Raw genomic sequence first — 24,041 nt, 5'->3', positions numbered from 1 at the left:
CAGCAGTCGTTTTACCAACAGGTGAAATCAAACTCAACAACTTAACACACACAGATGCTGACTTGAGCTTTGTGAGCAATGTTCTTTGAATGCATTATGTTATAGAGTGTTATAGACATATATTAGGATATCACTAATATATGCAAAAATCACTTATCACGTGACTGAATGGATGCTCACTGCAGTTAATTTAGTTAGTTTTTGAATTACAGTTTTCTTGGAATATTTACTTTGCGCTGTCCAACACGTTGTTCATGTTGCTTTGTTGCTCTGTATGTTTAATCTACATTTGTTATATCTCTCAACTCATTTATTCAGGTTTTCCTTCAATCTGTCTGCATGTTGTTGTCGCGCTGGTTGCTGGTTGCTGGTTGCTGATGACTGATGCAACTGTTAACTGCTATAAGTGAACTCAGGAAGTTATTAAACATTCAGATATTGTCGGCTCTGTTGATCGGTGCTAACCTGTCTGTTGCGTTCGTCAGTGATCCTCTGAATCTGAATCTTTTTCCTCCCCATGGTTCCGGTGTTGCGGTGGGAGGGGCAGGGGGGAGTGGCGAGGTCAGAGGTCACGGATGGCTTTCGTTGTATTTTCTTCCTCCTCGAATCTCTGATCTCTTCCGGTTCGTCCTCTCCGTGCGCGCTGACTCTGTCGGAAGCAGCCGGGCGGGGAGGCGTGTCACCTCGTAGATTTGAAGAAAAAAAAAAAAAAAAAAAAAGAGGGAGAAGGAGGAGAGGAAGAATGGGGTTCGATGTGCGGCGCCGTCTTCAGATCATGGTCCTGTTTCCGGGGGCAGGTCATCCACACTCTCAGGCTGAACTGGGATCCTCTGCCCTCCCCTTCACCTCAGCTGGGCAGCTCCTGGAAAACAACACAGAGGCATTCATCAGACTGAGAGAGAGAGAGAGAGAGAGACTCTGAAAAGGGGGGAGAGAGAGAGGCTTTGTTTGTATACTACTGTGACCCACTTTAGCTACTACAAACACTGTCTTTGCCTTGACCCTTTCATATGCAGCGAGAGAATAAATGACGCAGCAATGCATCTGAGGCGCCATCAAATCAGAAGCACATTAAGCTGAAACAAGAGGGGGGTGGGAGTGTTGTGCGGTGCTACATGCAGAGCAGGAGGCCCTCAGGGGCCCGCGAGGAGGGAGGCTGTGCTGTGTCAGCTTCATTAGAGGCATCACCGCCACATCACTGATCTGCTGGTCGCCCGCGGCAACCGGCTGCCCGGTCGGGGCCGCCTGACACGCCGAATGTGATTCCCCAATCGAAGGCAGAGAGCAGAGAGGAGCCGCCGAGTCTGTGGATTCTACATATTTTCCGTTTCCAAACAGTGTCCTGTTCTGCGCTAATTTCTCGACAGGAAACAGGTTTTAGTCTGTGTTCAATGTGATCTGTGTCAATAACGGCGGTGGCGACATGACAGTCAACATTAAATAGATGGAAATTATTCTTCATTTAACTATATAAACCGTTTAAACACAGGATAGCTGGGACTGAGAAGCAATTTTCCATTCTTTTTCAGATTTTCCAGTCTCTCTGGATAGATGTCTAACAGCAAGTATGAGGCAGATTCCTACTGATGACGTTCAGTATTTAAAAGACAGGCTGGCTGATGCTGTTTTGTGTCCGGTAATAACATCACGCCTTATTACCTAAACTGAACGCTGGCCTAATTCCACACAACACAGAGAAAGATGAGGAGCGTACAAATGTGTGTCTAATTCGGCTGTGCATTTAACTAACCATGAAATAAGGGTGGTCCGCAATATGCTACAACGCCTGATCAAAAAAGCAGAGAATGGCTACGTTATACATTACACATTTCAAAAAGCACAAAGGAGAGAGAGAAAGAGAGAGAGAGGGAGAGAGAGAGAGAGAGAAAGCCCAGAGTGGTTTTGCAGATTCATTCAAACTCATGAATGAATGAGAAGGCAGCAGCACAGGAATGGCAACAGAGGCAAGGACCGTTTTAGGCCCTGTTACTACTATTTGTGGTTCAGCTTTAAAAATAGCACTCTATATATACATACAGACTGTGTGTACACACAGTGCAGCACACACACACACACACACACACACACACACACACACACACACATGACAGTGGGAGCCAAGTGGCAGCATTACAGAGCTAGAGCATCTGGAAAGCCTTGAGTACAGACACCACACCAGCTCTCCAGCATTGTTTGCATTCCCCCTACCTGGGAGAGCAGCAGCAGCAGAAGAAGCCTTCTATTTACATCCATTCTTATGAAACAAAGAATGTGCAATAGTCTGTCATGAGACTGACATTCCTTTTGTGCTGCCGTGGGCGCTGTGCTGCGCTGCTCGCTCGTTTAGAGTGGATGCAATTGGCTTAGCTTTGGCGATGAGTTGCCTATGAATTATGCACTGATGGGAGAGAGTGGAGGGTGGGGGGGTGGGGGGGGTTGAAGAAAGAGGGTGTTATGAGAGTCGTAATTGTTTTGTAAAAAGGCTTGATGAAGAACTGGAGGTTGCCTGAGTCCTGCTACAGTGAAGCTGCAGGGGACTAAATGTACAAACTATTGGCAGCATCTTACTGATATTTAGTTCCTCAGCATATTCTCTTCATTTCATCCCCCCATCCCCCTTTTGACTGGCACAGATTTAATAAAAGAGTTCAGTAAAGGATAATGAATTCTACCTGGATCACCTCATTAGTGCACTTCTTGAACAGAGTAAGTGTTCCTAATATGTTGTACATTCACCGTCTTCTTGTTCAGCTCCAAATTACATGCGGTAAAGAGGTGTTGGTAAGACATTTTAACTAAATAATAAAAAGGTGTGTGTTCATACTCTCTCACAGTCTGCAGCCTTCGTTAGCCACTGAGCATGTGTGGGGGGGGACTCTCTCCAGTTGCGGTGAAGTTCAAAGGCAGCCACTGAGGGATTTGTCTTTAGGCTGTGGGCTGATCACACATGAAAAGGCTGCTTTATCTGCCTGGGGGTGGTCGAGTCGCGACCTTTTACCCTTCATGCTGCCGGACCTCGCTTCCCATGTCTGATGTCAGGCAGAATCTCTGCTCTCACATGGGAAGCGGAGGGCCTGGAGTGTGTCTGCTGCCTCGCTGGGCGGACGAGAGCGACAGAGAGGCTCTGGAAAATGAAAAGATAAACGCTGATGATTAGGAATCTACAGAGGACCCAGATTAGAACCCTGGGGAACGCCTAAAAACATTAAGATGTTTTATTTTTACAAGGGGCCAACGGCGTGCTCTTCTATTGCATTTTATGACAGTTTGATTTGGGGAATGTGCACATAAAAGCAGATATCGGAGTGAAGGAATTCAGAGCTTTTGAGAAAATTGCAAAAACGTTTGAAGTACAGCTACTTTCACATTTATAAGTACAGATGCTAGAATATTATAGCTGCCAAGATTTGATAAAAATTTAATAATCCCTGTGGGTAAACTGGGCAACTCTATTTTGATATAGCTTAGTGATGCTTCTTCTCCTCCTAATATGAGATGATTTCATGCACATTTGTATCGAGATAGTAAAAAAACTAAGCCTCCAGAGTACTTGCCAAGCGTTTCTACATCATTTCAGTCCCTATCTGTAAATTAAAGGCTCGGTGTTGGACTGGCTCCACTGTCCTTTAGAGATACAGTATATCTGGTGTTTAGTTGCCTGGACAATATGACCAAAACCAGTCTTAAAATATCAGCCAAATACAAATTGGCAATAAATGCAAGATAAAAAATTAAATGCTGAAAAAGAACATTTAATCATACATGTTGTTTTAGAAAGATAAAAAATACATTATTTAGAAGGATAACGGCATCAAAATAGCAACAAGAGAATCTGAGCAACAAATAAACTGAGCATTAGAACTTGTATGAAAAAAGAAAAATACTATTACTGTACAAATTTGTCTACTAAGCCTCTGAGAGGGCACATCAGGTCATAGCCTTGGAGCAGCCCGCAACAAAGATTAGTCCATAAAAGAACAGTTAAAAAATGTTGCATCGCATCATTATCCCTGACATCTGTTGCTGCGGCCGTTAAGCATTTCAAAGCTTCAATCTTCTATCCTAGTGATGTGGGTGGAAAGCCATGAGCTGTGGGGGCTATATTATGAGTTTACCATTTATTCATGAGGAGAAAGTTGACATAGGGATGTTCTTTTGCAGCAACAACATGCTCCATGGTTATTGCTGCTTAAAGCTTCCCCAGTACAACCAGAGTCTTCTATATAGAGGAGGCTCCCTTTGGGCGCTCAGGGGTTAAATGACTTGCTCAGGGGCACGTCACCCAGATTTCCCCAGTTCGTTGAGGTTTGTGAACTGGTGACCTTCCCTCCTGACAACCTGCCTTGCTTGTCCTCTGGGCTATCGCTGCCCTCGATATTACTGATACATCTCCACCAGTGTTTTCTCCCAAAGGCTGAATGTGTCAGAACCTGCAGGGCTGTGACGGAGTCATGACACACAGAAAACAAACCGCTTACATGCCACAAAATGCGGCGGCAGACTGGTGTGTTTTGGTGATTTGAATCTCCACGGCGTTCTGTTGGCTTTTACCAGGGAAGATGTAGATGTAGTCAGATGGTGATTGTGACTGATACAGTGCAGCATTTGGGTCATAAGAGTGGTAATTAGAGCAGAATAAAGATATGTATCTAATTTGCAGCCACAGCAGAGACTAAATTTGAGAATAAAAATATGTTGAGGTTTTGTTTATTACTTGAAATTGTGATTTTTTGTCTAGATTATGTTTTTTTCATTATGTTTTAGTCATTTTAGAGAAGTGTGCCCACATGATAAGTCTCTAATACAACACTGAAGCATCGATATATTGGCCAGTGCTGACCGGCATGTTATCCGTTTGTGTGGTAGCATGTGTGTACGTCCGTCCTTTACTGCCCTGGTGTGTAAAGTGGCGGCGGAGTAGCCTGGAGCAGTGAGATAACAGTCAGCGGAGGGGGCTGGTAGGTGGGGGGGAGGGGGGAGGGGGGAGGGAGGGTGATGGTAAAGATGATTCTCGGCTGCTGGAGCCGTGCCAGAGGACTGCTGAGAAATCCATCACTTTTCCCGCTCAGCACCAGCATCTGCCAAGGCTGATCGCCACCCAGCTTCACTGCAAAACCCCCCCTCCCACCCCCCCACTGCACCGTCCATACCTGCCCAAACTGTGATTACACCAACCTGGACTAATCTTCTTCTTTACGCTTTAATGGTTTGAGCAAAGTGCTGCAAATGTCACAGGAATTTTAATACTTAGTAAGAGTGTTAAACTAAAATAGGTCAGAAAATCGATGCACGTTACAGATACACAAGTGTTTCATCAAGACAAAGCTTCATATGTGGTCAAAGTCAGTAAAAAAAAAAAAAATAAAAATTGGGTCAAGTAGCTCTGAGGCAGTCAAACAACAACAACACGAGTGCTGATAACTACTCCCAAAGCTCACTCCGGCACAGTCAAAGATAACAAGAGAAGCTGTTTTATTTGCAAGAAAATTCACCCAATCGAGTTGTTGAAAATGTCAGATTCAGATAGATGATACTGACCCTGAACAGAGGTACAAAATCACAAGTCAGCAGCATTTCACTGAAAAATGCATCCTCTAAAAAGCTGCCCTATGAATCACCCACTGTTTACTAATGTTGGTGTTGCTGTTGACATTTTTAAGGGGGGGGGGGGGCATTTGGCTTTTAGCTAGCACGTAAATGACAGAAAGATGAAGAAATATAGATTTTTTTCAAGCTGCTGCCGATAAATGATTATATATATAATAACTCATGTGTGATAGTAAAAGCATTAAATCTGATGTAAATCACATTTGAAACTGTGTGGCATCACATTTATCTGCATCATTGTTGAATGAAAGTGAACAAATATCAAATTGTTTAAGATTGCCCAACTCCTAATCCCTGGTTCTTGGCAGTCACTCGCTCGCTGTATCGTAAGTTTTGTTTTGACACTTCTTGAAGGAAAAGAATCTCACTTCTGTTTTATTAAAGCAAACAGCATCTTGCTTAGTGGAGAAGAGATGCTCTTTACCGCTTAAACCCTACTTAATGAATCAGGACAGAAATATTTTCATACAGAGATATTAGTGCAGGTTAAAAGAGTCCAATCAAACCTTTTGTTATTTAATAGACGTTGCTGCCGCATCAGTGGCTGCTAAAAATACACAGGGTACTTTGAGGCGCGCTGGATTACCAAATAGTAGAGCGATTATGTCATGTATCTTAACAAATCATGTTGCTGAACTGTATGAAAACAGCTCATATCAGTTGGCAGTCCCTACTGGAAAACACGGCCAATATCAGAGGAGTCACCTCGAGATCCGCAGAGGACTTTTGAGGCTTCAGGTTTCAAGAACTTGCCCCGCATGTACTGTAACTGTCGGTGTCACAACCTCTACAGCGGGCCGTCAAAATGACTGATACGTCTCTCGGTTTGAAGCCCGGGCGGATCGATATTTCACCAATATTCATTCATCACTTGTGATGTTCCTTCAACAACCGGTCTGACGTGACGGACGGAACATGAGATGACAAACGATGCCGTCAGATGCCTTGTACGGCGACTGGGAATCGCATGAAATCAAATCAGCAGGTGTTTGAGGTTGTGGCGTAATGAAACAGTCATAAACTCAGGTTCCTTTGAGTCATAGGAAAAGATAGCAGGGCTGGGAGTGACAGGAAGAAGAGACACATGATCCTGTCGTGTTAAAATCAAGCTGAAATGTGTATATCCTTGTTTTGGGAATTCGATAGCTTAGTCGTATGTTACAGAGAAATTTATGGCGGAAATTTGCCTCAGACTGCAAGTCAAAGCGTTCGACAATCACTGGATTTTGGTTGAATTTCAAAAACATGTCATTGTATTTCATAGTGGAGTCAAATTTGAGAAAATAGCCCCAAATTATGTCATCAGATTATCTCAGCTTGGGCTCAAAGAAAGCCTTCATTACAAACTAGGAACATGTCGGCATTTACCAGACAGGGAGGGTCTCAATGAAACGATATTGAGTTATATTATGCAGGCACTGCATGGAAAAACACAGCCCCCTTAAACCCCCCCCCCCCCGATTCCTTTGAATGGCAAAAATGTTTAACTTGGCTCAAGTGTTGCTGCAACATAATGTAACATCATCCGGCAAAGCGCTGCATCAAAGCAATCAAATCTACTTTTTTTTTTACCTTCGGATCGTCGTGACGAAAAACAAGGTGGATCTCAGCGTGATGACTCGCCAGAGTTGAAATCCTGTCTGATAAACCTTCAAACTCATGTATCTGTTACTCCATGGAACCTGAACTGAACTTCCTGGATTATTTTATTGTCTCACCAGTACCTGAAGCAACACGCCCCAACCAAAGCAGCTGTTTGTTTTTTTTAAGCGCATGGCTACAAATCATGATTCAACCATTCTTTTTCTGTCTCTTGCGAGTCCCCCCGACTTTATAAAAGTGCCACACACTAAATCACCGGAGAACCCCCCTTTGAGCTGCGCATATCTGCACGTAGGGCCCCCTTGTCATCACGAAAGCATTAATGCCAAGGTTCATACTCGGCTCGCCAGCATGGAGATCCACTGGAAGCATGAATCGGGTTTTATAAGGGAAGGAAAGGGGGAAGAGCAAAATATAATGGGTTTGTTCCTCATTGGGGAACAGACTGATGGTTGAAGGTGGTGGTGGTGGTGGTGGTGGTGGGGGGGGGTGTCTAACTGGGCCACTGAATTCCCTCATCTGACCCGGCGAGGCTCGGTTTGCAGCCCAACCTTGAGGGTGTTCTGCCAGCACCAGCTGTTGGATATTTACAGCCTGTTGCCTCATGTTCCTGGGCAACCATTGGACACGGCTCCTGCCACACTCAGGCTTCAGTCTCCCAGCATGCATCCTCGCTATATAAACCAATCTTGATGACTGAATTTGTGGTAGAAGCATCAGCAGGTGGAAGGAAGAAGAAACGGGAAGGGGGGGGGGGGGCATTGTGACAAATAGTGGAGGAGGGAGCTGCTGGCCTTATATCTGAAGCCAGGCTTGTGACTGTGATTGTGCCTGTGCGTCTACTCTGCCAACCTTGGCAGTGGAATATGATCCCCCCCCCCACTTTCCCCCCTTCCCCCCCTCCTCTTCTTAACCAATCATGGGTGAGTCTTTGGAGAGGTGGGGGAAAGTAGGGGAGGGCTGATGCAGTGCAAGGGCAGCACTTCTGAGGTGGTGGTGGTGGTGGTGGTGGTGGTGGTTTGGGGGGGGATGGGATAGGATGCGATGGGAGGGGCGCTAAAGAGATCTGTGCCTCTCAGCTCGTGAATCACGCCCGTGCTGCCGGGCTGCTGTCAATACCGCCACACATACACACACACACTCTTAAACATGTGCATTAAAACAAAAACAACCACACACACACACACACAAAGAAAAAAAACACGCCCCCACCACGCACTCAACACAGGGCACTCTTAACTGTCACTGATATAATGTTTGTGCTCAGAGCCTCTGGCATGAATACAGGAAAAAATACCCTGTTAATACCCATCCATGCATGCACATACTGTATGAGAGCACACACACACACACACACACACACACACACACACACAGATGCCTTTTGTCCAGCAGCTCTGGAAGCATGTGAAGCAGAGGGAAGTTGTTGGCAGGTCACACAATACTTTAAGTGTGGTTTGTTGTTTACTCCAAAGACGTGCCCTTGTTAGTGCATCACCGACAGGGACTACTATGCGGTTTGACCTGTCGGGTTACCTCGCAACCAAAAAGGTAAAACCCTTCGGAGACACACCCGTTCCTGAAATGAGCGTGAGATGATTGGATGATCCGGTGGAACAGTTGAGAGGGAAAGATCTCACGGTGAAGAGAGGATTTTTCTGTTTACAACTTGTTGTTGTTGGCAAATCAACTTGTTTAAACAGGGGGGTGCTCTAGATGGCTGCAACCATTACTTTCATTATTGATTAATCTGTTGATTATTTATTAATTAACCATTTAGTATAAAATCTCAAAAAATAGAGCATAATACCAACCAAAGGTGACTCATCAAATTGTTTGTTTTGTCTGTATCCATTGATGATGAGTCTAAAGATTATCGCCATTATATATCAGTCTGTCAATAGTTTCTGTTTGTAGAATGTGACAAAATAATGAAAAATGTCCCTCACATGATCTCACAGTCCAGGATCTTTAAAATAAAATGATAAACAAGAGAAAACCTTCACGTTTGAGAAGCAGGAAGTTATGAATGTTTGGTGTTTTTGCTCGATAAATGATTTCACCTAAATGGTTGTTTTCAGCACTTGAGGTCATACAGGAAGAATGAAACATAAAGCTGGAATGTCCGGAGGTAAGAAAGGGAAAAAAAATGCTACTAAAGACTGAGCATCTCCTCTGGATCGCCACTTAATTCCATTCCATTAAACTCAAGCACTCGATGTGAAGGAGTCCTCAGATACAGGAAGTACACAGTGAGGTTGAGGTTTTTATAAATCTACATGGAAGGTTATTGGTACTTAAAGGCTGCCTTGTGTTTTCAGAGATCATCCTGTAAAAGGTCAGAGGTTCAATCCCAGCAACAGCTGCTTGTCCTGCCTCAGTGCTGGAATGCAACTACTGATTATTCCCAATAACCAGTAATCTATCCATTATTTCTGCAATTAAGGGATTAATCATGTAGTCTAAGAAGTGTCTTTTATTAAACTCCCAGAGGCCAAATCTTTCAATTCCTTATTTGACAAATTAATTTTCTATCAAACAGCAACAGCAAAGTAATCGCCAATAATCAATCAATCATTTAAGCCAGTTGTGAAGCTTGTTGCAGATTCTCTGTTATGAGAATTTTTCTCAGTTTTACATCATCGTAAACTGAATATGTTTGGATTCTGGACACTTGTGATCAGCATTTTTTACTTTTCCTTTCATTTTACATTTTACAGACTAAACAATTAGATGGAAAATCAAAAATAATCAACCAAATTATAATAATTCATAGCTGTAACCCTGAACTAACTGATGAACTAACTAAATATCTGACCCTAACGTGTGTGCTCCAAAAGTGAGGTGAAAAGTGATCATTTTGAATGATACGGTAACAATTTGACTATTATTCATGAGGAACAGCTGATTACTTCGGCTTCTTCCAGATGATTTATAATCTGAAACCATCTTTTGAAAACAGGACAAACAGCGCAGCGTGTGTTGGAATGTACCTCTTGAGACGTAAAGTGAATAAGACTGTTTACAGGTTTCCTCCCTCGCAGGTTTTCCCATCGTCTTAAATCTGCTGTGGCGCAACAACAACAAAAGGTCTGTGACAGAGAAAAATGCCCTCTAGACAAAACACTGATGACATCAATGTGACACTTGAGGACAGAGGGCGTGCTCGCCGGAGTCAGCGTGCGCACGTAAGTTTGCCATCACCAGTCGAACACGTTCTCATCAATGAGGCTTCGGCGCGCAAGAGCCAGACGGGCCAGATCCAGGTACCCGGCCGACTCTTAAATATAACCGTTTATCACAGTTACTATCAGGTTTATTCTTAAGAATGCGGGTGAGAATAATACCTGCCTATTTATAGCAGTAACCACAAACTGTTTTGTGAGTTTTTATCTTTCATTACCTACGAAATGTGGGCACTGTAAGTATGCTGAAGGCACTCAATAATAATAAACACTCTGCAGACAATCTGGCACACACACACACAAGGCTGCTTTGAGAATCCTTTCAGCAGATTAACCCTCCCTGAAGGAAACAGGTCTTTTTTTTTTTGCAGGAGATGCAGAATAAACTGACTCTGGTCATGACTGTTTATACGTGCGGTCATTAGCTCAGCTCACAGAGGCATCTTTCAATCTGGCCACGGGGAGACGGAGCCAGGGTAGCTTTGTTGTCAAGATACCCTTCAAAACAAGTGTCGAGCAGCTGCTTGGAGACCGGCGAGTCCGTTCCACTCTTCTTCTTCTTCTGACTGAGCGGGTTTTTAAATAAATGAGGCCAGGCGACAAGGCGAGCCAATAAACTTGTTAAAGAGGGAACAGTATTTTCAACATGCCGAGCCATCGAATCGCTTCAAGAAAAACTGATTTTCTGTCATCATTTAAAAATGAAACGCTGGTTTCTAGTATTGTGGCAGTCATGTCTCTCACATATGTGTGCTTTGAGAGTGATTCTTTACAGTTAGGAGACTTGTTACAGAAGATAGAAGCAGACAGCAGGCTGATTTCTCCTGAGCATGGATAAACAACTTCCTTCCATTTACCTTCTGATTGACTGACTTAGCCTTGAAAAACCAAGATATGAGCAGAGAAAACACTAGGATTCAGATACCTGGATGTCTGATTCGATTCAGAATTGATTCTTGATCGATTGAATAGAAAAAAGGGCCAAATTTTCACTCTCTTGCTCCAGTAAACTGCTACCAAACCATTCACTGGTGTCCTTATCCCACTGAGATACAATATGAAACATAACTGGCAGATAAGATAAATAGTCTGCAGCCTTTTCATTTTAAAAAAAAGTTAACTGCAATGAATTAATAAGAGAATAACAGTCTCAGAATAACATGAGAATGATACGTAGGTCTGCTCCACTGTGTTAGTATTAAGGCTATGTTTCCGGCAGTGGAGAGCAGCATCGTTAGCAATGGGGGAAAGCCATCGCTACCCCAAGAAGCCGAGTGGGTGCAGGGTTTCTGAGGTGAAACAGAGTTATATTCTTCACCTCAGAGTTGGTTTAAGTTGTTTAAGTGCTGCAGTGTGTGTCTTGTTTGTTACCGCTGGAGTTTGCTGCTCCTCTCCGCTAACGTTAGTCACTGGGTGACGGCGTAGAAAGTTCTCGCTCATCTCGCAAAGGTCACTAAATCAAAACACGCTTGCAATCGCTGCCTTTTATGAAGATGAACTACATGACAACTCTAGCGTGTGCACGCTGTAAGCTGTCCGGGTGCCCTCGCAGGTGAGTTCCGCCTTTTTCAATCAATCGAACTAACATTTAGAAAATCAATTTTAGACATTTGTGACTCGATTCATGATCATCCACTTCCTCATCGTGATGCATCTTAGAATCAAGACATTTCCACACTTCTACCAAAAACACCAAGGTCAAAGAAAACCCATCAACTGCGAATCTTCAAAGTCTATGTCTATGTGTGTGCTTTTGAAGTAAACAACATAGTTTTAACAGATGTCAAGGGCACGACAATCACGACACTCACTAGAGGCATCAACGGCCGTGTAAGTCTTCAATTCAAGAAAGAAAAAGAACAGGTGTGACGTTATGAGCGGCACGACAACACAAGCTATTAGCCATAAATCTTCACAACAGCAGCCCCCCTCTCTCCGCTGCTCTAGATCCTCTCTCAGCAGATTTTCGGGGGCTGGGGGGGGGAAGGAAGGTGTCAGCTCGGCGGCTGACGATGGAGAACAGGCTACAAGTCACCTCGCACTCTTCGCTATCTACCTCGTAAAAGTCCTCAGAGGCGCCAGCCGAGCCCCCCACCCCCCCCGTCCAACGATGACTTCCTGTACTGATTAGGAAGGCTCCCAAAAAGCTCAGAACATTTTTTGAGAGGGTCTTTTTCAGCAGCTTAAACCAAGCATGCAAAAGTTGAATAATGTTACATTTAGCCAGAGGAGAAGCAATGTGAACACTTTAAAAAAAAACAGCCAACAAGAATGACATTTTCTCTTGAAGTAATTATGGTTCTGAGGGGAAGCGGCGTTCATGTCAATTCAAACCAATTACATCAGCGTGAAACACACACACACACTCACTGAGAACTGTCTCAGTCGCTCGCTCTTACCGTCAAAGATTAAAGATGCCAAAAGGCGGTATGGAAGCGCTCTGACACAAACAAGAGAAAGGAAACCGTCTGGAATCTGGATCGAGGCCGGTTAATTTGAAAAAGAGCTCTCCGAGTAGTGAGATAGTCCGAGTCACAAAGATCGCAGAGAGGATACAGTCCTGAGAAGAGAAACAACCTCGGAGCAGCACATGTGCCACTCTACCATCCACTACTGAAGTGACAACTGCTGGTGGAACGCCTCACTCTGGACGCCCCAAATTACACCCCCTCTCACTCTGGACACCCCCGCACCCACGACCACCACCAGCAGCCCCCCCCCCCCCCCCTCCCTCCTCTGCTGCTGTTGCTCCTAATTCCCCCCCCTCACACACACACAGTACACTCCTCAAACCCCTCCCAGGTCACCCTTTGCCCTAATATGCCTTCAGCAACTGCCACCAATTCATCAGCGTCCATGTTGGCAATTGAGGTGCTTGTTGGGCGGCTCTTTAAAGGGCCATTCCACTGGGGTTTTTTTTACATTTCAGCACATTTACTACAAATAATATATACTTAACATCAAATATTATTATTTTACAAAGCACAAAGCTTTGTTTTAGACATTTAAATGTATTTTTTTTACTTTTACTTCTTGACATATTAATGTTTTCTCTGTGTATTTGTGAGTCATGTCAGACAAAATTCTATCATGATAACAAGATAACATTTATTTGTTTCTACTAATTTCTGTATGACATGAAAATCTATTGGCAGAGTCATTTATGAAGCAAAAATACTAAACATTCTCTAGTTCCAGCTTCTGAAACTTGAGGATTTCATGTAAAATGAATGTTATTCAATGGCTGCCTGGAGTAAATATGCCAAAAAAAAACTAACTGTATTGTGCTAGGAATTTGAAAACTGTCCAAAAAAACATAGTGTGTGTGTGTGTGTCATGAGAGTGAGGGAGTCACTAGCTGCCTAGCTGAGTGTGTCAGATCCTCACTGCTCACCAATCTGTCCCTCGTGCACATGTGTGTGTGTGTGTGTGTGTGTGTGTGTGTACATCCTCCATTCGGATCATGAGCTGCTGGCTGCGGGACGGCAGCTGCCTACATACCTTTTGTTCCACTGGACCCTTCAAGGCCCCTCCACCCCTAAAATCTATACACGTGCGCACACACACACACACACACACACACACACACACACACACACACACACACACACACACACACACACACGATCGCATGCTCAGCTGTCGGAGAGAGTTCAACACACCGGTAATGTCTCGTGCCACTCGGCTCGGACTCTCAACGCTCGATTTTTAAAATGACTCCTCCGCCGTCACTGCGCCGCCGCATCTCTCCTCCCCCCCCCTCCGTGAGCTCCGATGAAACGCCGCCGCCGACGACTCTGATTGGACGCCGCGTCCGGAGCCGTGGAAATCAAAACCTGCCCGGATCCAAACTTGGAGAGATACAGTAACAGTATCTCACAGGGACGACTGTAAAAGGAGAGATTCGCTGTATGTGACCGTTCGCGACAGTGGCTCAGCTTCCCAAGGAATGAATCTCGAGCCCGTGCCCTTTCCTGACCTTGAAATCTCCAAGGGGGCCCGGAGGGTGTGGGAAATGGGAGGCCAGGAGTCTGCTAAACAGTTGTGTCATTGAGTTTCCACACAACAGACTGAATGTATGTACGGGCGCAGGCACGTCTGCGCCAGGAGCCCGACGGGGTTAAAACGAGAGAGAGAGGCAAAAATTCCAAGGGCCAATTTCGTCTTAGGAGCAATAACTTATATGGATAAATCTGCAAAGAGAGGACGGAGGAAACGCTCTCTCCTCGTCTATCAGGAGCAGGAAATCTGCCCATGGATGGGAAAAAATATACAACACCACTAAACACAACAAACCTTATGCCAGAACACTGAGCACACAATTACTTCCACAACAAACACAAAGTGCTCAGTATCTCACTGCCCCTTCTCCAGGTTCCCCCCGCCCTCCCCCTCCCCCTCCTCGCCACCCCCCCACCCTGCCTGCCATCCACATTTGTCGTCTGTGTGCGGCTGCCTGGGGGCCTTCCATGTTGAACACACGGTGTTGGCCCGGAGCCTAAAACGGGGATCTATGAGCCTACCTCCGCTCTTCCTGGAGACAAACGCGAGCATCGGCCAAGACTGTGTGGTGCTGGCTACATGCGGTGGGGATCCGGCACTGAGGGAGAGGTGGGGGAGGCAGAAACACAGAGAGAGGATATCTATTCACTCTTATTTAATAGAGCGGTGAGAAGGAAGCAGCTACTTTGCCCCGAGGCAAGTGTATTTATGTTGAAAGGAAACACAAAAGCATATAAGCTACAGCTCTGGAAATGATAAACATCCATCTATGTAGCTGCAGATACTTCTATGAATATTTGTTTTTTGTGTGTTTTCTGCCTGTGATAGGTGCACCACCTGAGTGATGCGCCAATACAAAGAAAAACTCCAGAGGTTTTGTTGAAGACAAGCTTATTTGGTACTTTGTCTTTGTACTAAATGACAGGTTTGTGAATAAACATGATATGCTTTCAAGGGTTTGACAGTGAATACCCTGATTATGCAAATCTGCCTCTCCCTCCCAAGGATGGGGTAAATTTAAAAAAAAAAAAAAAAAAAAAATGACAAAGCTTTTCTCTGGTGTGGCACTCGTGTGAGCTTTTCTCTTGTGTGTGTGTGACCTACATTATGGAGGAATTCTCCACATTTTTTTTTTGTCACACTCTTGACAAATCTTGCTGCATAATAAAAGATGAAAACATATTTTCCATGAGAAAATACACATCCATACTGCAGGTTATCTTTCCAGCGCGAGCATTGTCTAAAGCTGTCCAGGTTCTCGTTCATCAACACTTTCACAGCGTATATACGATGACAGTGAACAGTGACATGACCGATGTATTACTGGTGCTTCATGTTGGATGCATTCAGCAGGTTTTCCTCTGTGATCGCAGTCCGTTTGCACCCGTTGACTTCCACCGTACTCTGCACCGTCAAAATAACATTATGATCTAATAAAGCAGAGGAGGTCCAACTTGCATCGTGAAAAAATGTTTATACACATGAAACAAAACATTTCAGGGGGAAAAATTCGATCCATGTGTCCGACCGCTGCATAAACTCTTCCACCTCGCTCGAACCTCCTCATCTTAACACATTTAAATGGCTTCACATAACTCTGTATGCTAAATGTTGCTTATAAATCAGTCGTACATTGAAATTCTGCAAACTGATACTTCTGCTCTGCAACCTTCTCAATCCAATCACTGTTCATGTGCAAATATAAGCAAAGACATATGGTTCAGAAATTTATAATAATCGAGACAGTTCATGACTAATACAGTACATTTCTTATAGCTGCTTCACAAAAACACCTTTTAATGTGAAAGAGGAGCAACAGGAAGTGATTGTTTTGTCATTTAACACACAGGAGACTCAGTCCTGATAATGAATTACCTTTCAAATGACAACTTTCTATTTAACTCTGCGAATACTGACGGGTCCAGGTCACCATAAAAGGTCACGGAGGTCAAAGGTAAAAACCTCATGATGTCAGTAGATCGTATCTGTGTCTTAAAGTTTCCATTCATCACCCACGTCCTCTGATGTGTAGAAAAGTGTCCAACACCAAAAATCAAATTTAGAGCAAGTGAAGCAAATCTGCATCCTGTGAGTTAGTCAAGACGGGAAACTCTTCGGGATTTGTGCTGATATGACACATGAACTTTTCCACAGACGTTGTTAAAATGTTCTAACAACCTTTAGAAGTGTTTTTAACTGCTCTAAATTCACAGTTTGTGGTTGAAACAGCTTATATTAATATAAAAGTCTTAAAAAACATGGAAATATGCAGATGAAATAAGCTCAATATCTGTTTAAACTAATTAAAGGGAAACTTATTTTCCCATCACTTTGTGTCTAAGTGACTGATGTCCAATATAATCCTTTGGGGGGTAATAACGCCCCGTCAATGTACGTCCACTGTTTGTTTTTGCCACTGACAGGCTCAGATGGTTTATTCTAAGAGTCTGACAGCGTTATGTAAAAGGACCATACAGAGAAATGTAATGTTGTTCTTCACCTTTCGCTTGATCCCGTCTGTTTGTTATTGTGTCTAACCGCTCGAGGAGAAGTCTCGCTCCGACATCTCGTGAGAGTTGAGTTGTTGTTGAAAATATTCAGCCATGACAGAGTTGGACAGAGAGAGAGAGAGAGACAGAGAGAGAGAGAGAGAGAGGAGGAGGAGTGGCCGGGAGGAGTTAGTTGGCTCCAATATTTCGCTGATTTCGACAAACAACTCCTCGACTCTCCCGAGCTTTTCAGAACAAAACCTTGTAGTGTCTTTTTATACTGGCCGGTGTAGCGTACATCTCTCATCTGTAGCCCCCCCCCCCGGGGCCTGGCTCTCCCAATCCGGAAGAAATTTGGTATCTCCCGAGCCCCCCTGAAGCTGTCACAGCTAAAAGGTTAAAGGTCAAGAGCGAGCAAGACGAGCCCTAACAGACGCAGCAACCTGTTCCCTTCAACTGTCTGCCTCACTCAGCTGCCACCACAAAAGCTCCAACTCCCCCCCAACCTCCCCCCCCCCTCCTCCTCTCCTCTACTCCAAAGCTTTTCCAGGCCGTCGGCGTCCGCTCGGACACAGGAACGGTTTCAGGGACAGATTGTTAACACGGAGGGACGGTTTGACAGCGTTTAGTTGGGTGTATCCTTGATTCACAAGTCTCAAAAGACTCTGCTCTTCCTCTCTACTTTAGAACTGAAGGTCTCTTTCTGTTTCAACTCTTTTTTAGCCTCTATGTGTAGAGTATTTATTCTATTTTAAAGTCTTAAGTGTGGTAGTAAGCTCTTTCTGTCTGGCTGCCAAGCAACCTGAGGGAAGCAGGACCTCGCTGCGATACCCTAATTAACGCTCTATCCTTGTTGCTGCATTATATTTTAATCTATCAAGCAAATTAAAGCCATAAATCACTCAAACACCTGCGACTCCCACGCCGGCACCGCCGACCGGAGAGTTGAGAGACAGCAGACGTTTTTAGCTTACGCCCAGAAAAATAAGAGCAGACGTCTGGAACTAAAGGTTCATCGATGTTAATTTGAAAAGAGTTATTCGGATCGAAAGGTTTTACACACAAGTCACAGAAGCAGTTTATTACCTGTGTGTTTTTAAATCTCTCTGGCTCTGACCTCCTGTGATCTATACTATCGCTTACAACTGATGGCAGTGATTTGAAGCTTGTTATACGTCCACGCTCGCTGTAAATCGTCACGGGATCAACATCTGCTGAGTGAACAAGGTGTTAAAAGAGGGAAGCAGCTGAGTTTTGTTTGAGGTGTTATTAGAAAAAAATCCTTCCATGAGCCAAACTGAACAGCTTCTGCACACCAGTTAAAGAAGTGTTCTCACAGAAGACTCCTTCATGTTGTTGTTACAGCCTTGTGATGGACAGGTGAAGTGTTTGAGGTGTTTTCTTGCCATTTGCTAAATGCAAAGTTGATCATTTCCAGAGCTGGCATCGAATAAGACCTGATCAGCAGATTCATTGATTGGTTGACTGACAGAAAATTAACTCATTTGTTTTGATAATTGAATCATTTTGAGTCATTTTTTAAAGAAAAAATGTCTGAATTCTCTGGTTCCAGCTCCTCCGAATATTTTCTGTTTTTTTTTAGTCCTCCATGACAGTAAACTGAGTATCTTTGGGGTTGTGGACAAAACAAGACGTTTGAGGACGTCACCTTGGACTTTAGGGATCAGTAATCAACATTTCTCGAGTCGGGAGTCAAGGTATGTCAATTTTCATTGTATAGCTTAGCATCACAAATCATCATCCTTAGACCCTCGATTCAATAAGGAATGATTTCCTTTAAAAAGCCCTTTAATAGTGAGAAACCTCAGCATGAGCAACAGATTCATCATGTCACAATGAATCAATCATGATAATAACAGACAGTTGTGGCCCTTCGCCAAATGTTTAGATTCATAATCTTCTTCAACAAGGAATTTGCCACCATTTCTTTGAAAAAACAGTTAAAAAACAAGCTTCAGCAGATTGAATCAATAAAGATAACAACTGTTGTGTAAAATAATCTAAAGAAGCTGAAGAAGGACTGGAGAGGAGCTGCAGTTTGGCTCTCAACGGTCCCTGAAGATCAGAGCCAAGCAGCTGAAAACACAACAGACACATCAAAGACTCCACCTTGTCTCAAACTGTCTACTTAACTTGTTGAAAAAGTCGTGTCACAAGCCAAATGTGGAATTATTTCTGTTACCAGACTGACATCCAACATCAAAACTTCTTGTAAAAGTTGCTGCCAGAAGGTCCAGCTGTTTTTTACTTGTTTCCAGATCTTTTTTAGAAGCCAAGCAAAACATTTCTGTTGCACCAAATTTGTGAAGTACTGAAAGCTTTGAACTTGAATACTTTGCTACTTTGATTTAAAATGGTAATTTTAAACTAGATTTTTATTGTACAGATGCTTTTTCAGAAGTTTGGCTTTATTGTTCAATAAAGAAATGTTTTTGCTGGTTTGTAGAACGACACATGTATGTCACCGAAAGGTACAGATGATTGAAATAATGTAAGTCAGACAAAGCTCTCACACACTTGCTGTAAGTCTGGTGAGTTCTCACGACTACGCCGTTTGATGCAGGAAAAGAGGGCGAAGCGAGACGAGAGACCGTTACAGCGCTCCACGCAGCCGTGAGGTGCTGCGTGTTGCGCAAACAAATCCCCGAAGGCGACGAGGCGTTTGATGTGCGATGGGGCGATGAGGGCCACACGGAGCCAGCCTTCCTCCCTCCCCCCCACCCTGCCCCTCTCCCCTTAACCTCCACAAGCTCCCTGACACTGACTAACACACACACACACACACACACACACACACACTTCTCCTCAGAAACAGCTGACGTTTTAACAGGCTTACAACAGCTGACAGGCTACAGGTGGGGCAGAGGGGACCCTTCATAAGCCCTCCAACCCCCCCCTCCTCCTTTTAGTGCCCGGCTCATACTTCCCCTCAGCAATCTGCACACACACACACACACACACACACACACACACACACACACACACACACACACACACACACACACACACCTGTTGTGACTCCAGAGGAATTGTCCTCTGTGAAAAGCCTTCCTTCATACTGTATCACCCACCCACCTACTCACACACACACACACACACATACACACACACACACACACTCAGTGCATTAAAACAGGGCTTTATGACCCTCCAGCATGTGTTTGAGTGCTCGGGAGTGTGTACGCCGTGTCCGACTGTAACAACAGATGCTACCATAGACCAGAACCGAGGGCTAAAAGCACTAAGCTCCTTTGCTTTGCTTGACTGGAGCCGGTGCCGGCATTACGGCGGAAAGGAGGAAAAAAACCACGCTGTCATGTTAATCCATAATCATTTTAACCCACAATACCTAGGTTTCCACTTCAATCACTACTGTGTACAATAGTAATGACAGTTTGACCATATGATGTGGATTTTATAATCCCGGGGTCACGCGCTAGGCAGGAAATAATCTACCTCTAAGTCGAGTTGTTTTATTATCACGGGGGGTATTAATGTTTCCTGGATGGTGGAGAGTGAAACTTTTTCTGGAGCAACACACAGAGAGATGCTTCCTCTGATGGAGACTGAAAGGGGCTCCGTCACTGAAGTCTTATTCAGGAAAATTTGGGAAAGATACAACCCCTCCGTGAACGTCCCCCCCCCCCCTCCCCTCCCTCCCCTGAAACACTTTTGTCAGACAAAGTTTTTCCTGCGAAGTGAATCGTGGCGGAGCGCGAGATTATCGTTTTGTAAAAAAAAAAAAAGAGGAGCAAAGCCAGGAAGAAGAGAAGGGGGGATTTGAAAGCGCAGCACTTCTTTGGATTGGATGAGAAAACCATGGGGTGAAAGAAAAAGAAAAAAAAAAAACATCTCTGGATTATGTATTCTTGCTGTGTGTGCAAAACAGAGCAAGAAAGAAGTTTCCAGAACTTCTAGTGCAGAGTTTTTAAACCACCAAATCTCCTTTTTTTTTTTCTTTTCTTCGTCTCTCATCGTTCACACGCTACGACTAACCTGCCTCCTGCCTGCTGCTGTGTCAAAGGAAATGAATAATCAACATTCATGTATGTTTTGTAGAGTAACTCAGCACGCAGAGCACACGCAGAGGCACGCTGAACCAGAGGTATAGTTAAAAGCAAAGAGCTAGGAGTAGGAGGAGGAGAGTTAGAGGGTTATATTCTTTGTGTGACTCTTCCTGGAGCAAGGCATCAACTGGATAAAAAATCACAAGCTATTCAGGCTAAAATGCTAGTTTCCTCCCACTTCAAGTCTCTGCACACGGGAGGTTTACATACAATAAACTCAGTGGATATGAGGCTTAAAGGAGGCGTATTCAGCTTTGTCGGATGTTAAACGTGGTCAAAGTGTTTGTAAAAATGCTCCCAGTAAGTCAGAAGCAGGGTTTCAGCCGTCCCTGAACGCTCCGTTTGCAAAGTTACCTCCTACTTCCTCTATGTGACAGCTGTCCGTTCCGTAGCCTTTGTTGCTAAGGTTGTTGCTAAGGTTGTTGCTAAGGTCGTTCCGTGTGTTGTTTACATTATCCACATTTGGGCTCTTACATGTACAGATGTATTTGAGAAGTTTATATTTCCAGTAAAGGAATGAGAGAAAAGTGAAGTCCTGCTACTAGTTTGTTTACATTAGATTAAATCTGCCAAAGGGAAGCTTCCTGAAGCCGGCCAATCAGAACAGAGTGGGCTCATCGGGAGGGCGGGGCTTAAAGAGACAAGAGCTAAAACGGCCTGTTTCAGACGGAGGCTGAACTGAGGGGCTGCATAAAGGACCAGTAGAAGATAAATAAGGAGATTCGTAAAGGATGCAAAGATATTCCAGTAGAGCCCCATAAACATAGACCTGGAAATGTGCATGATGCCTCTTTTAAGTTCTTTTTATTCAACACTATTGAAATATTTGAAGTTGCATTTTCCAACAAGTCCTATTAATTAAACACTCATAGTATTGTAACTGTATTTTCTGATCTGACATCGCTGTTAGCACGATGAGTCTGTTGGCTGGTGTCTTGCAAAAGTGTTACAAATCACCACATTTACCAAATATAAAACTGTTTGTTGATCCGACACGTCTATCGTTAAATTTCCTTCAAGTTTAGGCACAAAAATGACTTGATTAGGGAGAGGAACAGATTATGATTATGAGTAAGGTTAGGCAACAATTGTATTTATGGTTAAAAGAAACCAACATTGACCGTTGGCAGGAAACAAAGTCATAAGTTTCGTTGACCAATCCAATCACCTCCACGCTCTCGCTCTGCTGACTTTGTGGCACTATATTAACGTCAGACCACTTCCTCCGTGTCTTGGTCACTTGAACATAAATCACTAGTGGGCATTTGCTGAAATGATTAATGCTGTCGTTTTTCTTGTGAGGACAGTATTTTGTTGTTGCGTCGGGCACCAGGGTAGGAAACTAAATACCATAAAACACCCCACAATATAAAACCACTACAATAAAACCACAAAGTACAGCTTCAAAATGACAACACAGTTAAATAAGCAACAGAATTACTATAAACATGTTGTAAGTGTTATTATAGGCTGTTGCTTTGTGATATTTTATGTTGTACAGGTGTTTATGTTACTGTTTCCAGCTTTCAGCAGTTTTAAATGAAATCTGGCTGAGCTGACTCTCGACACTGTGATTTAAATTTTTACCAGAGTCGATTTGTCAGTTTTAAAATTTTTATCTGCTGTCATGGTAACAAGGGATATCATCATTAAAAACTGATGTGAAAATATCTTGCAGGGATTTCTGCAGAATAAAACACTGAATAGAGAAACAAGTAAAGGCATCTGAGTGTTAATTGTGACACCTGATTCTGATTTAGCTTTTGGCTGCGGCGTGTGTGTGTGTGTGTGTGTGTGTGTGTGTGTGTGGGTGGGTGGGTGTGTTGTTGTAGATCTTCTTGCTGACAGTGTTCAACTTTTTTTCCTGATGGGAAAAAAAGACAACGACGACAAAAAGCCAGCAGGATAAACTATACTGCAACACAGATAGAACATACCAGAAATATACCGTTACCAGTAAAGAAAATGACATCATCTGCAAAGAAATGACATCAAGAGTAACAATAGCAACGTTTTGCAATATTAGAGCGATGTTAGAAGTTCAGTTAAAGTCCTGTGACGTCACTAAACCGTATCAGTATGTTTCAAGAATATAAGAACATTATGGGAATTTTAAACAGAGCTTTAAATGACAAGCTGAGTTTTTTTTTAAATTAAATTTTAGAAGCTAGCGTTATTCTCCTCTAACACACAAACTGAACAGGCAGAGAAATAAGCTTCGCCTCTTTGTTTTGTTACTGTAAAAACCTCGTCTTTATATCTTGGATGCATCCAAATGATGGAAATTTGATGATTAAAACACCCACTTAAAATCAAAGACCGTGACCTGTTTTCACCAGAAAGATGACAGCATCCGTCCTTTGTTCAACAACATCTTTGAAAAAATGTTTTTGGCAGCGAAAATTATGACGCAATGAAGCAAATACATCATAAATAGCGTGATGATATCATCACGACCTTCTAGGGAGGAGGTCAGCGCGGATGATTGAACTGTTAAAAGGAAGTGACCTTCACACCGGAGACTGCTGTTCAAACATCACATCCTTCCAACAGCCAGTGTTGCTTTGTTTTCACAATAATCTTTCACTAACTTTAAAGCGGTTTTTGTGCTTTAACGTAGCAACACCTCCGCCATAGAGGTCATAAATCATACATTATATGCATTTTGGAAGGTGACTGACAGAAAATGTCAAGAGGTGCATCAGATCAGATGATCATATGTTGTTTTTAAAGGAACTGATGTGTTATCTGGTTTGGAGGACTTGCTGTGAAACCACAAATTAAAGTGATTTACATCTGCTGTGTAAAGATCAGATTATATGCGGTTTTCTAATATTTACATTCTAAAGAAGCGTAATGATGCTGACAAGCGCCGTGTAAAACACTCCTTAACATTTATCTAGTCTTCCCCTCTGCTCTTGTTTTTCCTCTCACTCCCTTTCTAGCCTTTCTTGAGAAAGCGGGAGGACTCTTTTCTCTCTCTCAGCCTGGTGCTGTTCCAGCTGTAATGTGATAACCAGTTCAATAACATAAACAACTGCCAGAATCCTCCAGAGGAAGGATGCAGA

General features: G+C 43.5%; 1 protein-coding gene across 15 annotated transcripts in view; it reads right to left on the bottom strand.

Annotated features, from left to right (window-relative positions):
• The window catches only part of mef2d (myocyte enhancer factor 2d), a 107,086-nt gene that overhangs the window by 65,518 nt on the left and 17,527 nt on the right, over positions 1-24,041 (bottom strand). For 4 of the 15 annotated variants that reach the window (XM_067600452.1, XM_067600455.1, XM_067600453.1 and 1 more), the window contains exons 1-2: positions 12,794-13,060; positions 466-862 (exon numbers count right to left, since the gene is read on the bottom strand). In XM_067600452.1, the coding sequence (XP_067456553.1) occupies positions 466-519 (54 nt within the window). In that variant the 5' untranslated portion in view covers positions 520-862; positions 12,794-13,060. Of the gene's footprint in view, positions 1-465; positions 863-7,179; positions 7,587-12,793; positions 13,061-14,056; positions 14,308-24,041 lie in introns of those variants that run through there. The other 11 variants (XM_067600448.1, XM_067600456.1, XM_067600457.1 and 8 more) reach the window with 6 other exon arrangements.

This window comes from Thunnus thynnus, chromosome 10 (genome assembly GCF_963924715.1).
Source record: "Thunnus thynnus chromosome 10, fThuThy2.1, whole genome shotgun sequence".
Lineage (NCBI taxonomy): Eukaryota > Metazoa > Chordata > Actinopteri > Scombriformes > Scombridae > Thunnus > Thunnus thynnus.
The sequence above is the reverse complement of the archived record's forward strand: the minus strand, read 5'-3'. Positions and strand labels throughout refer to the sequence as shown.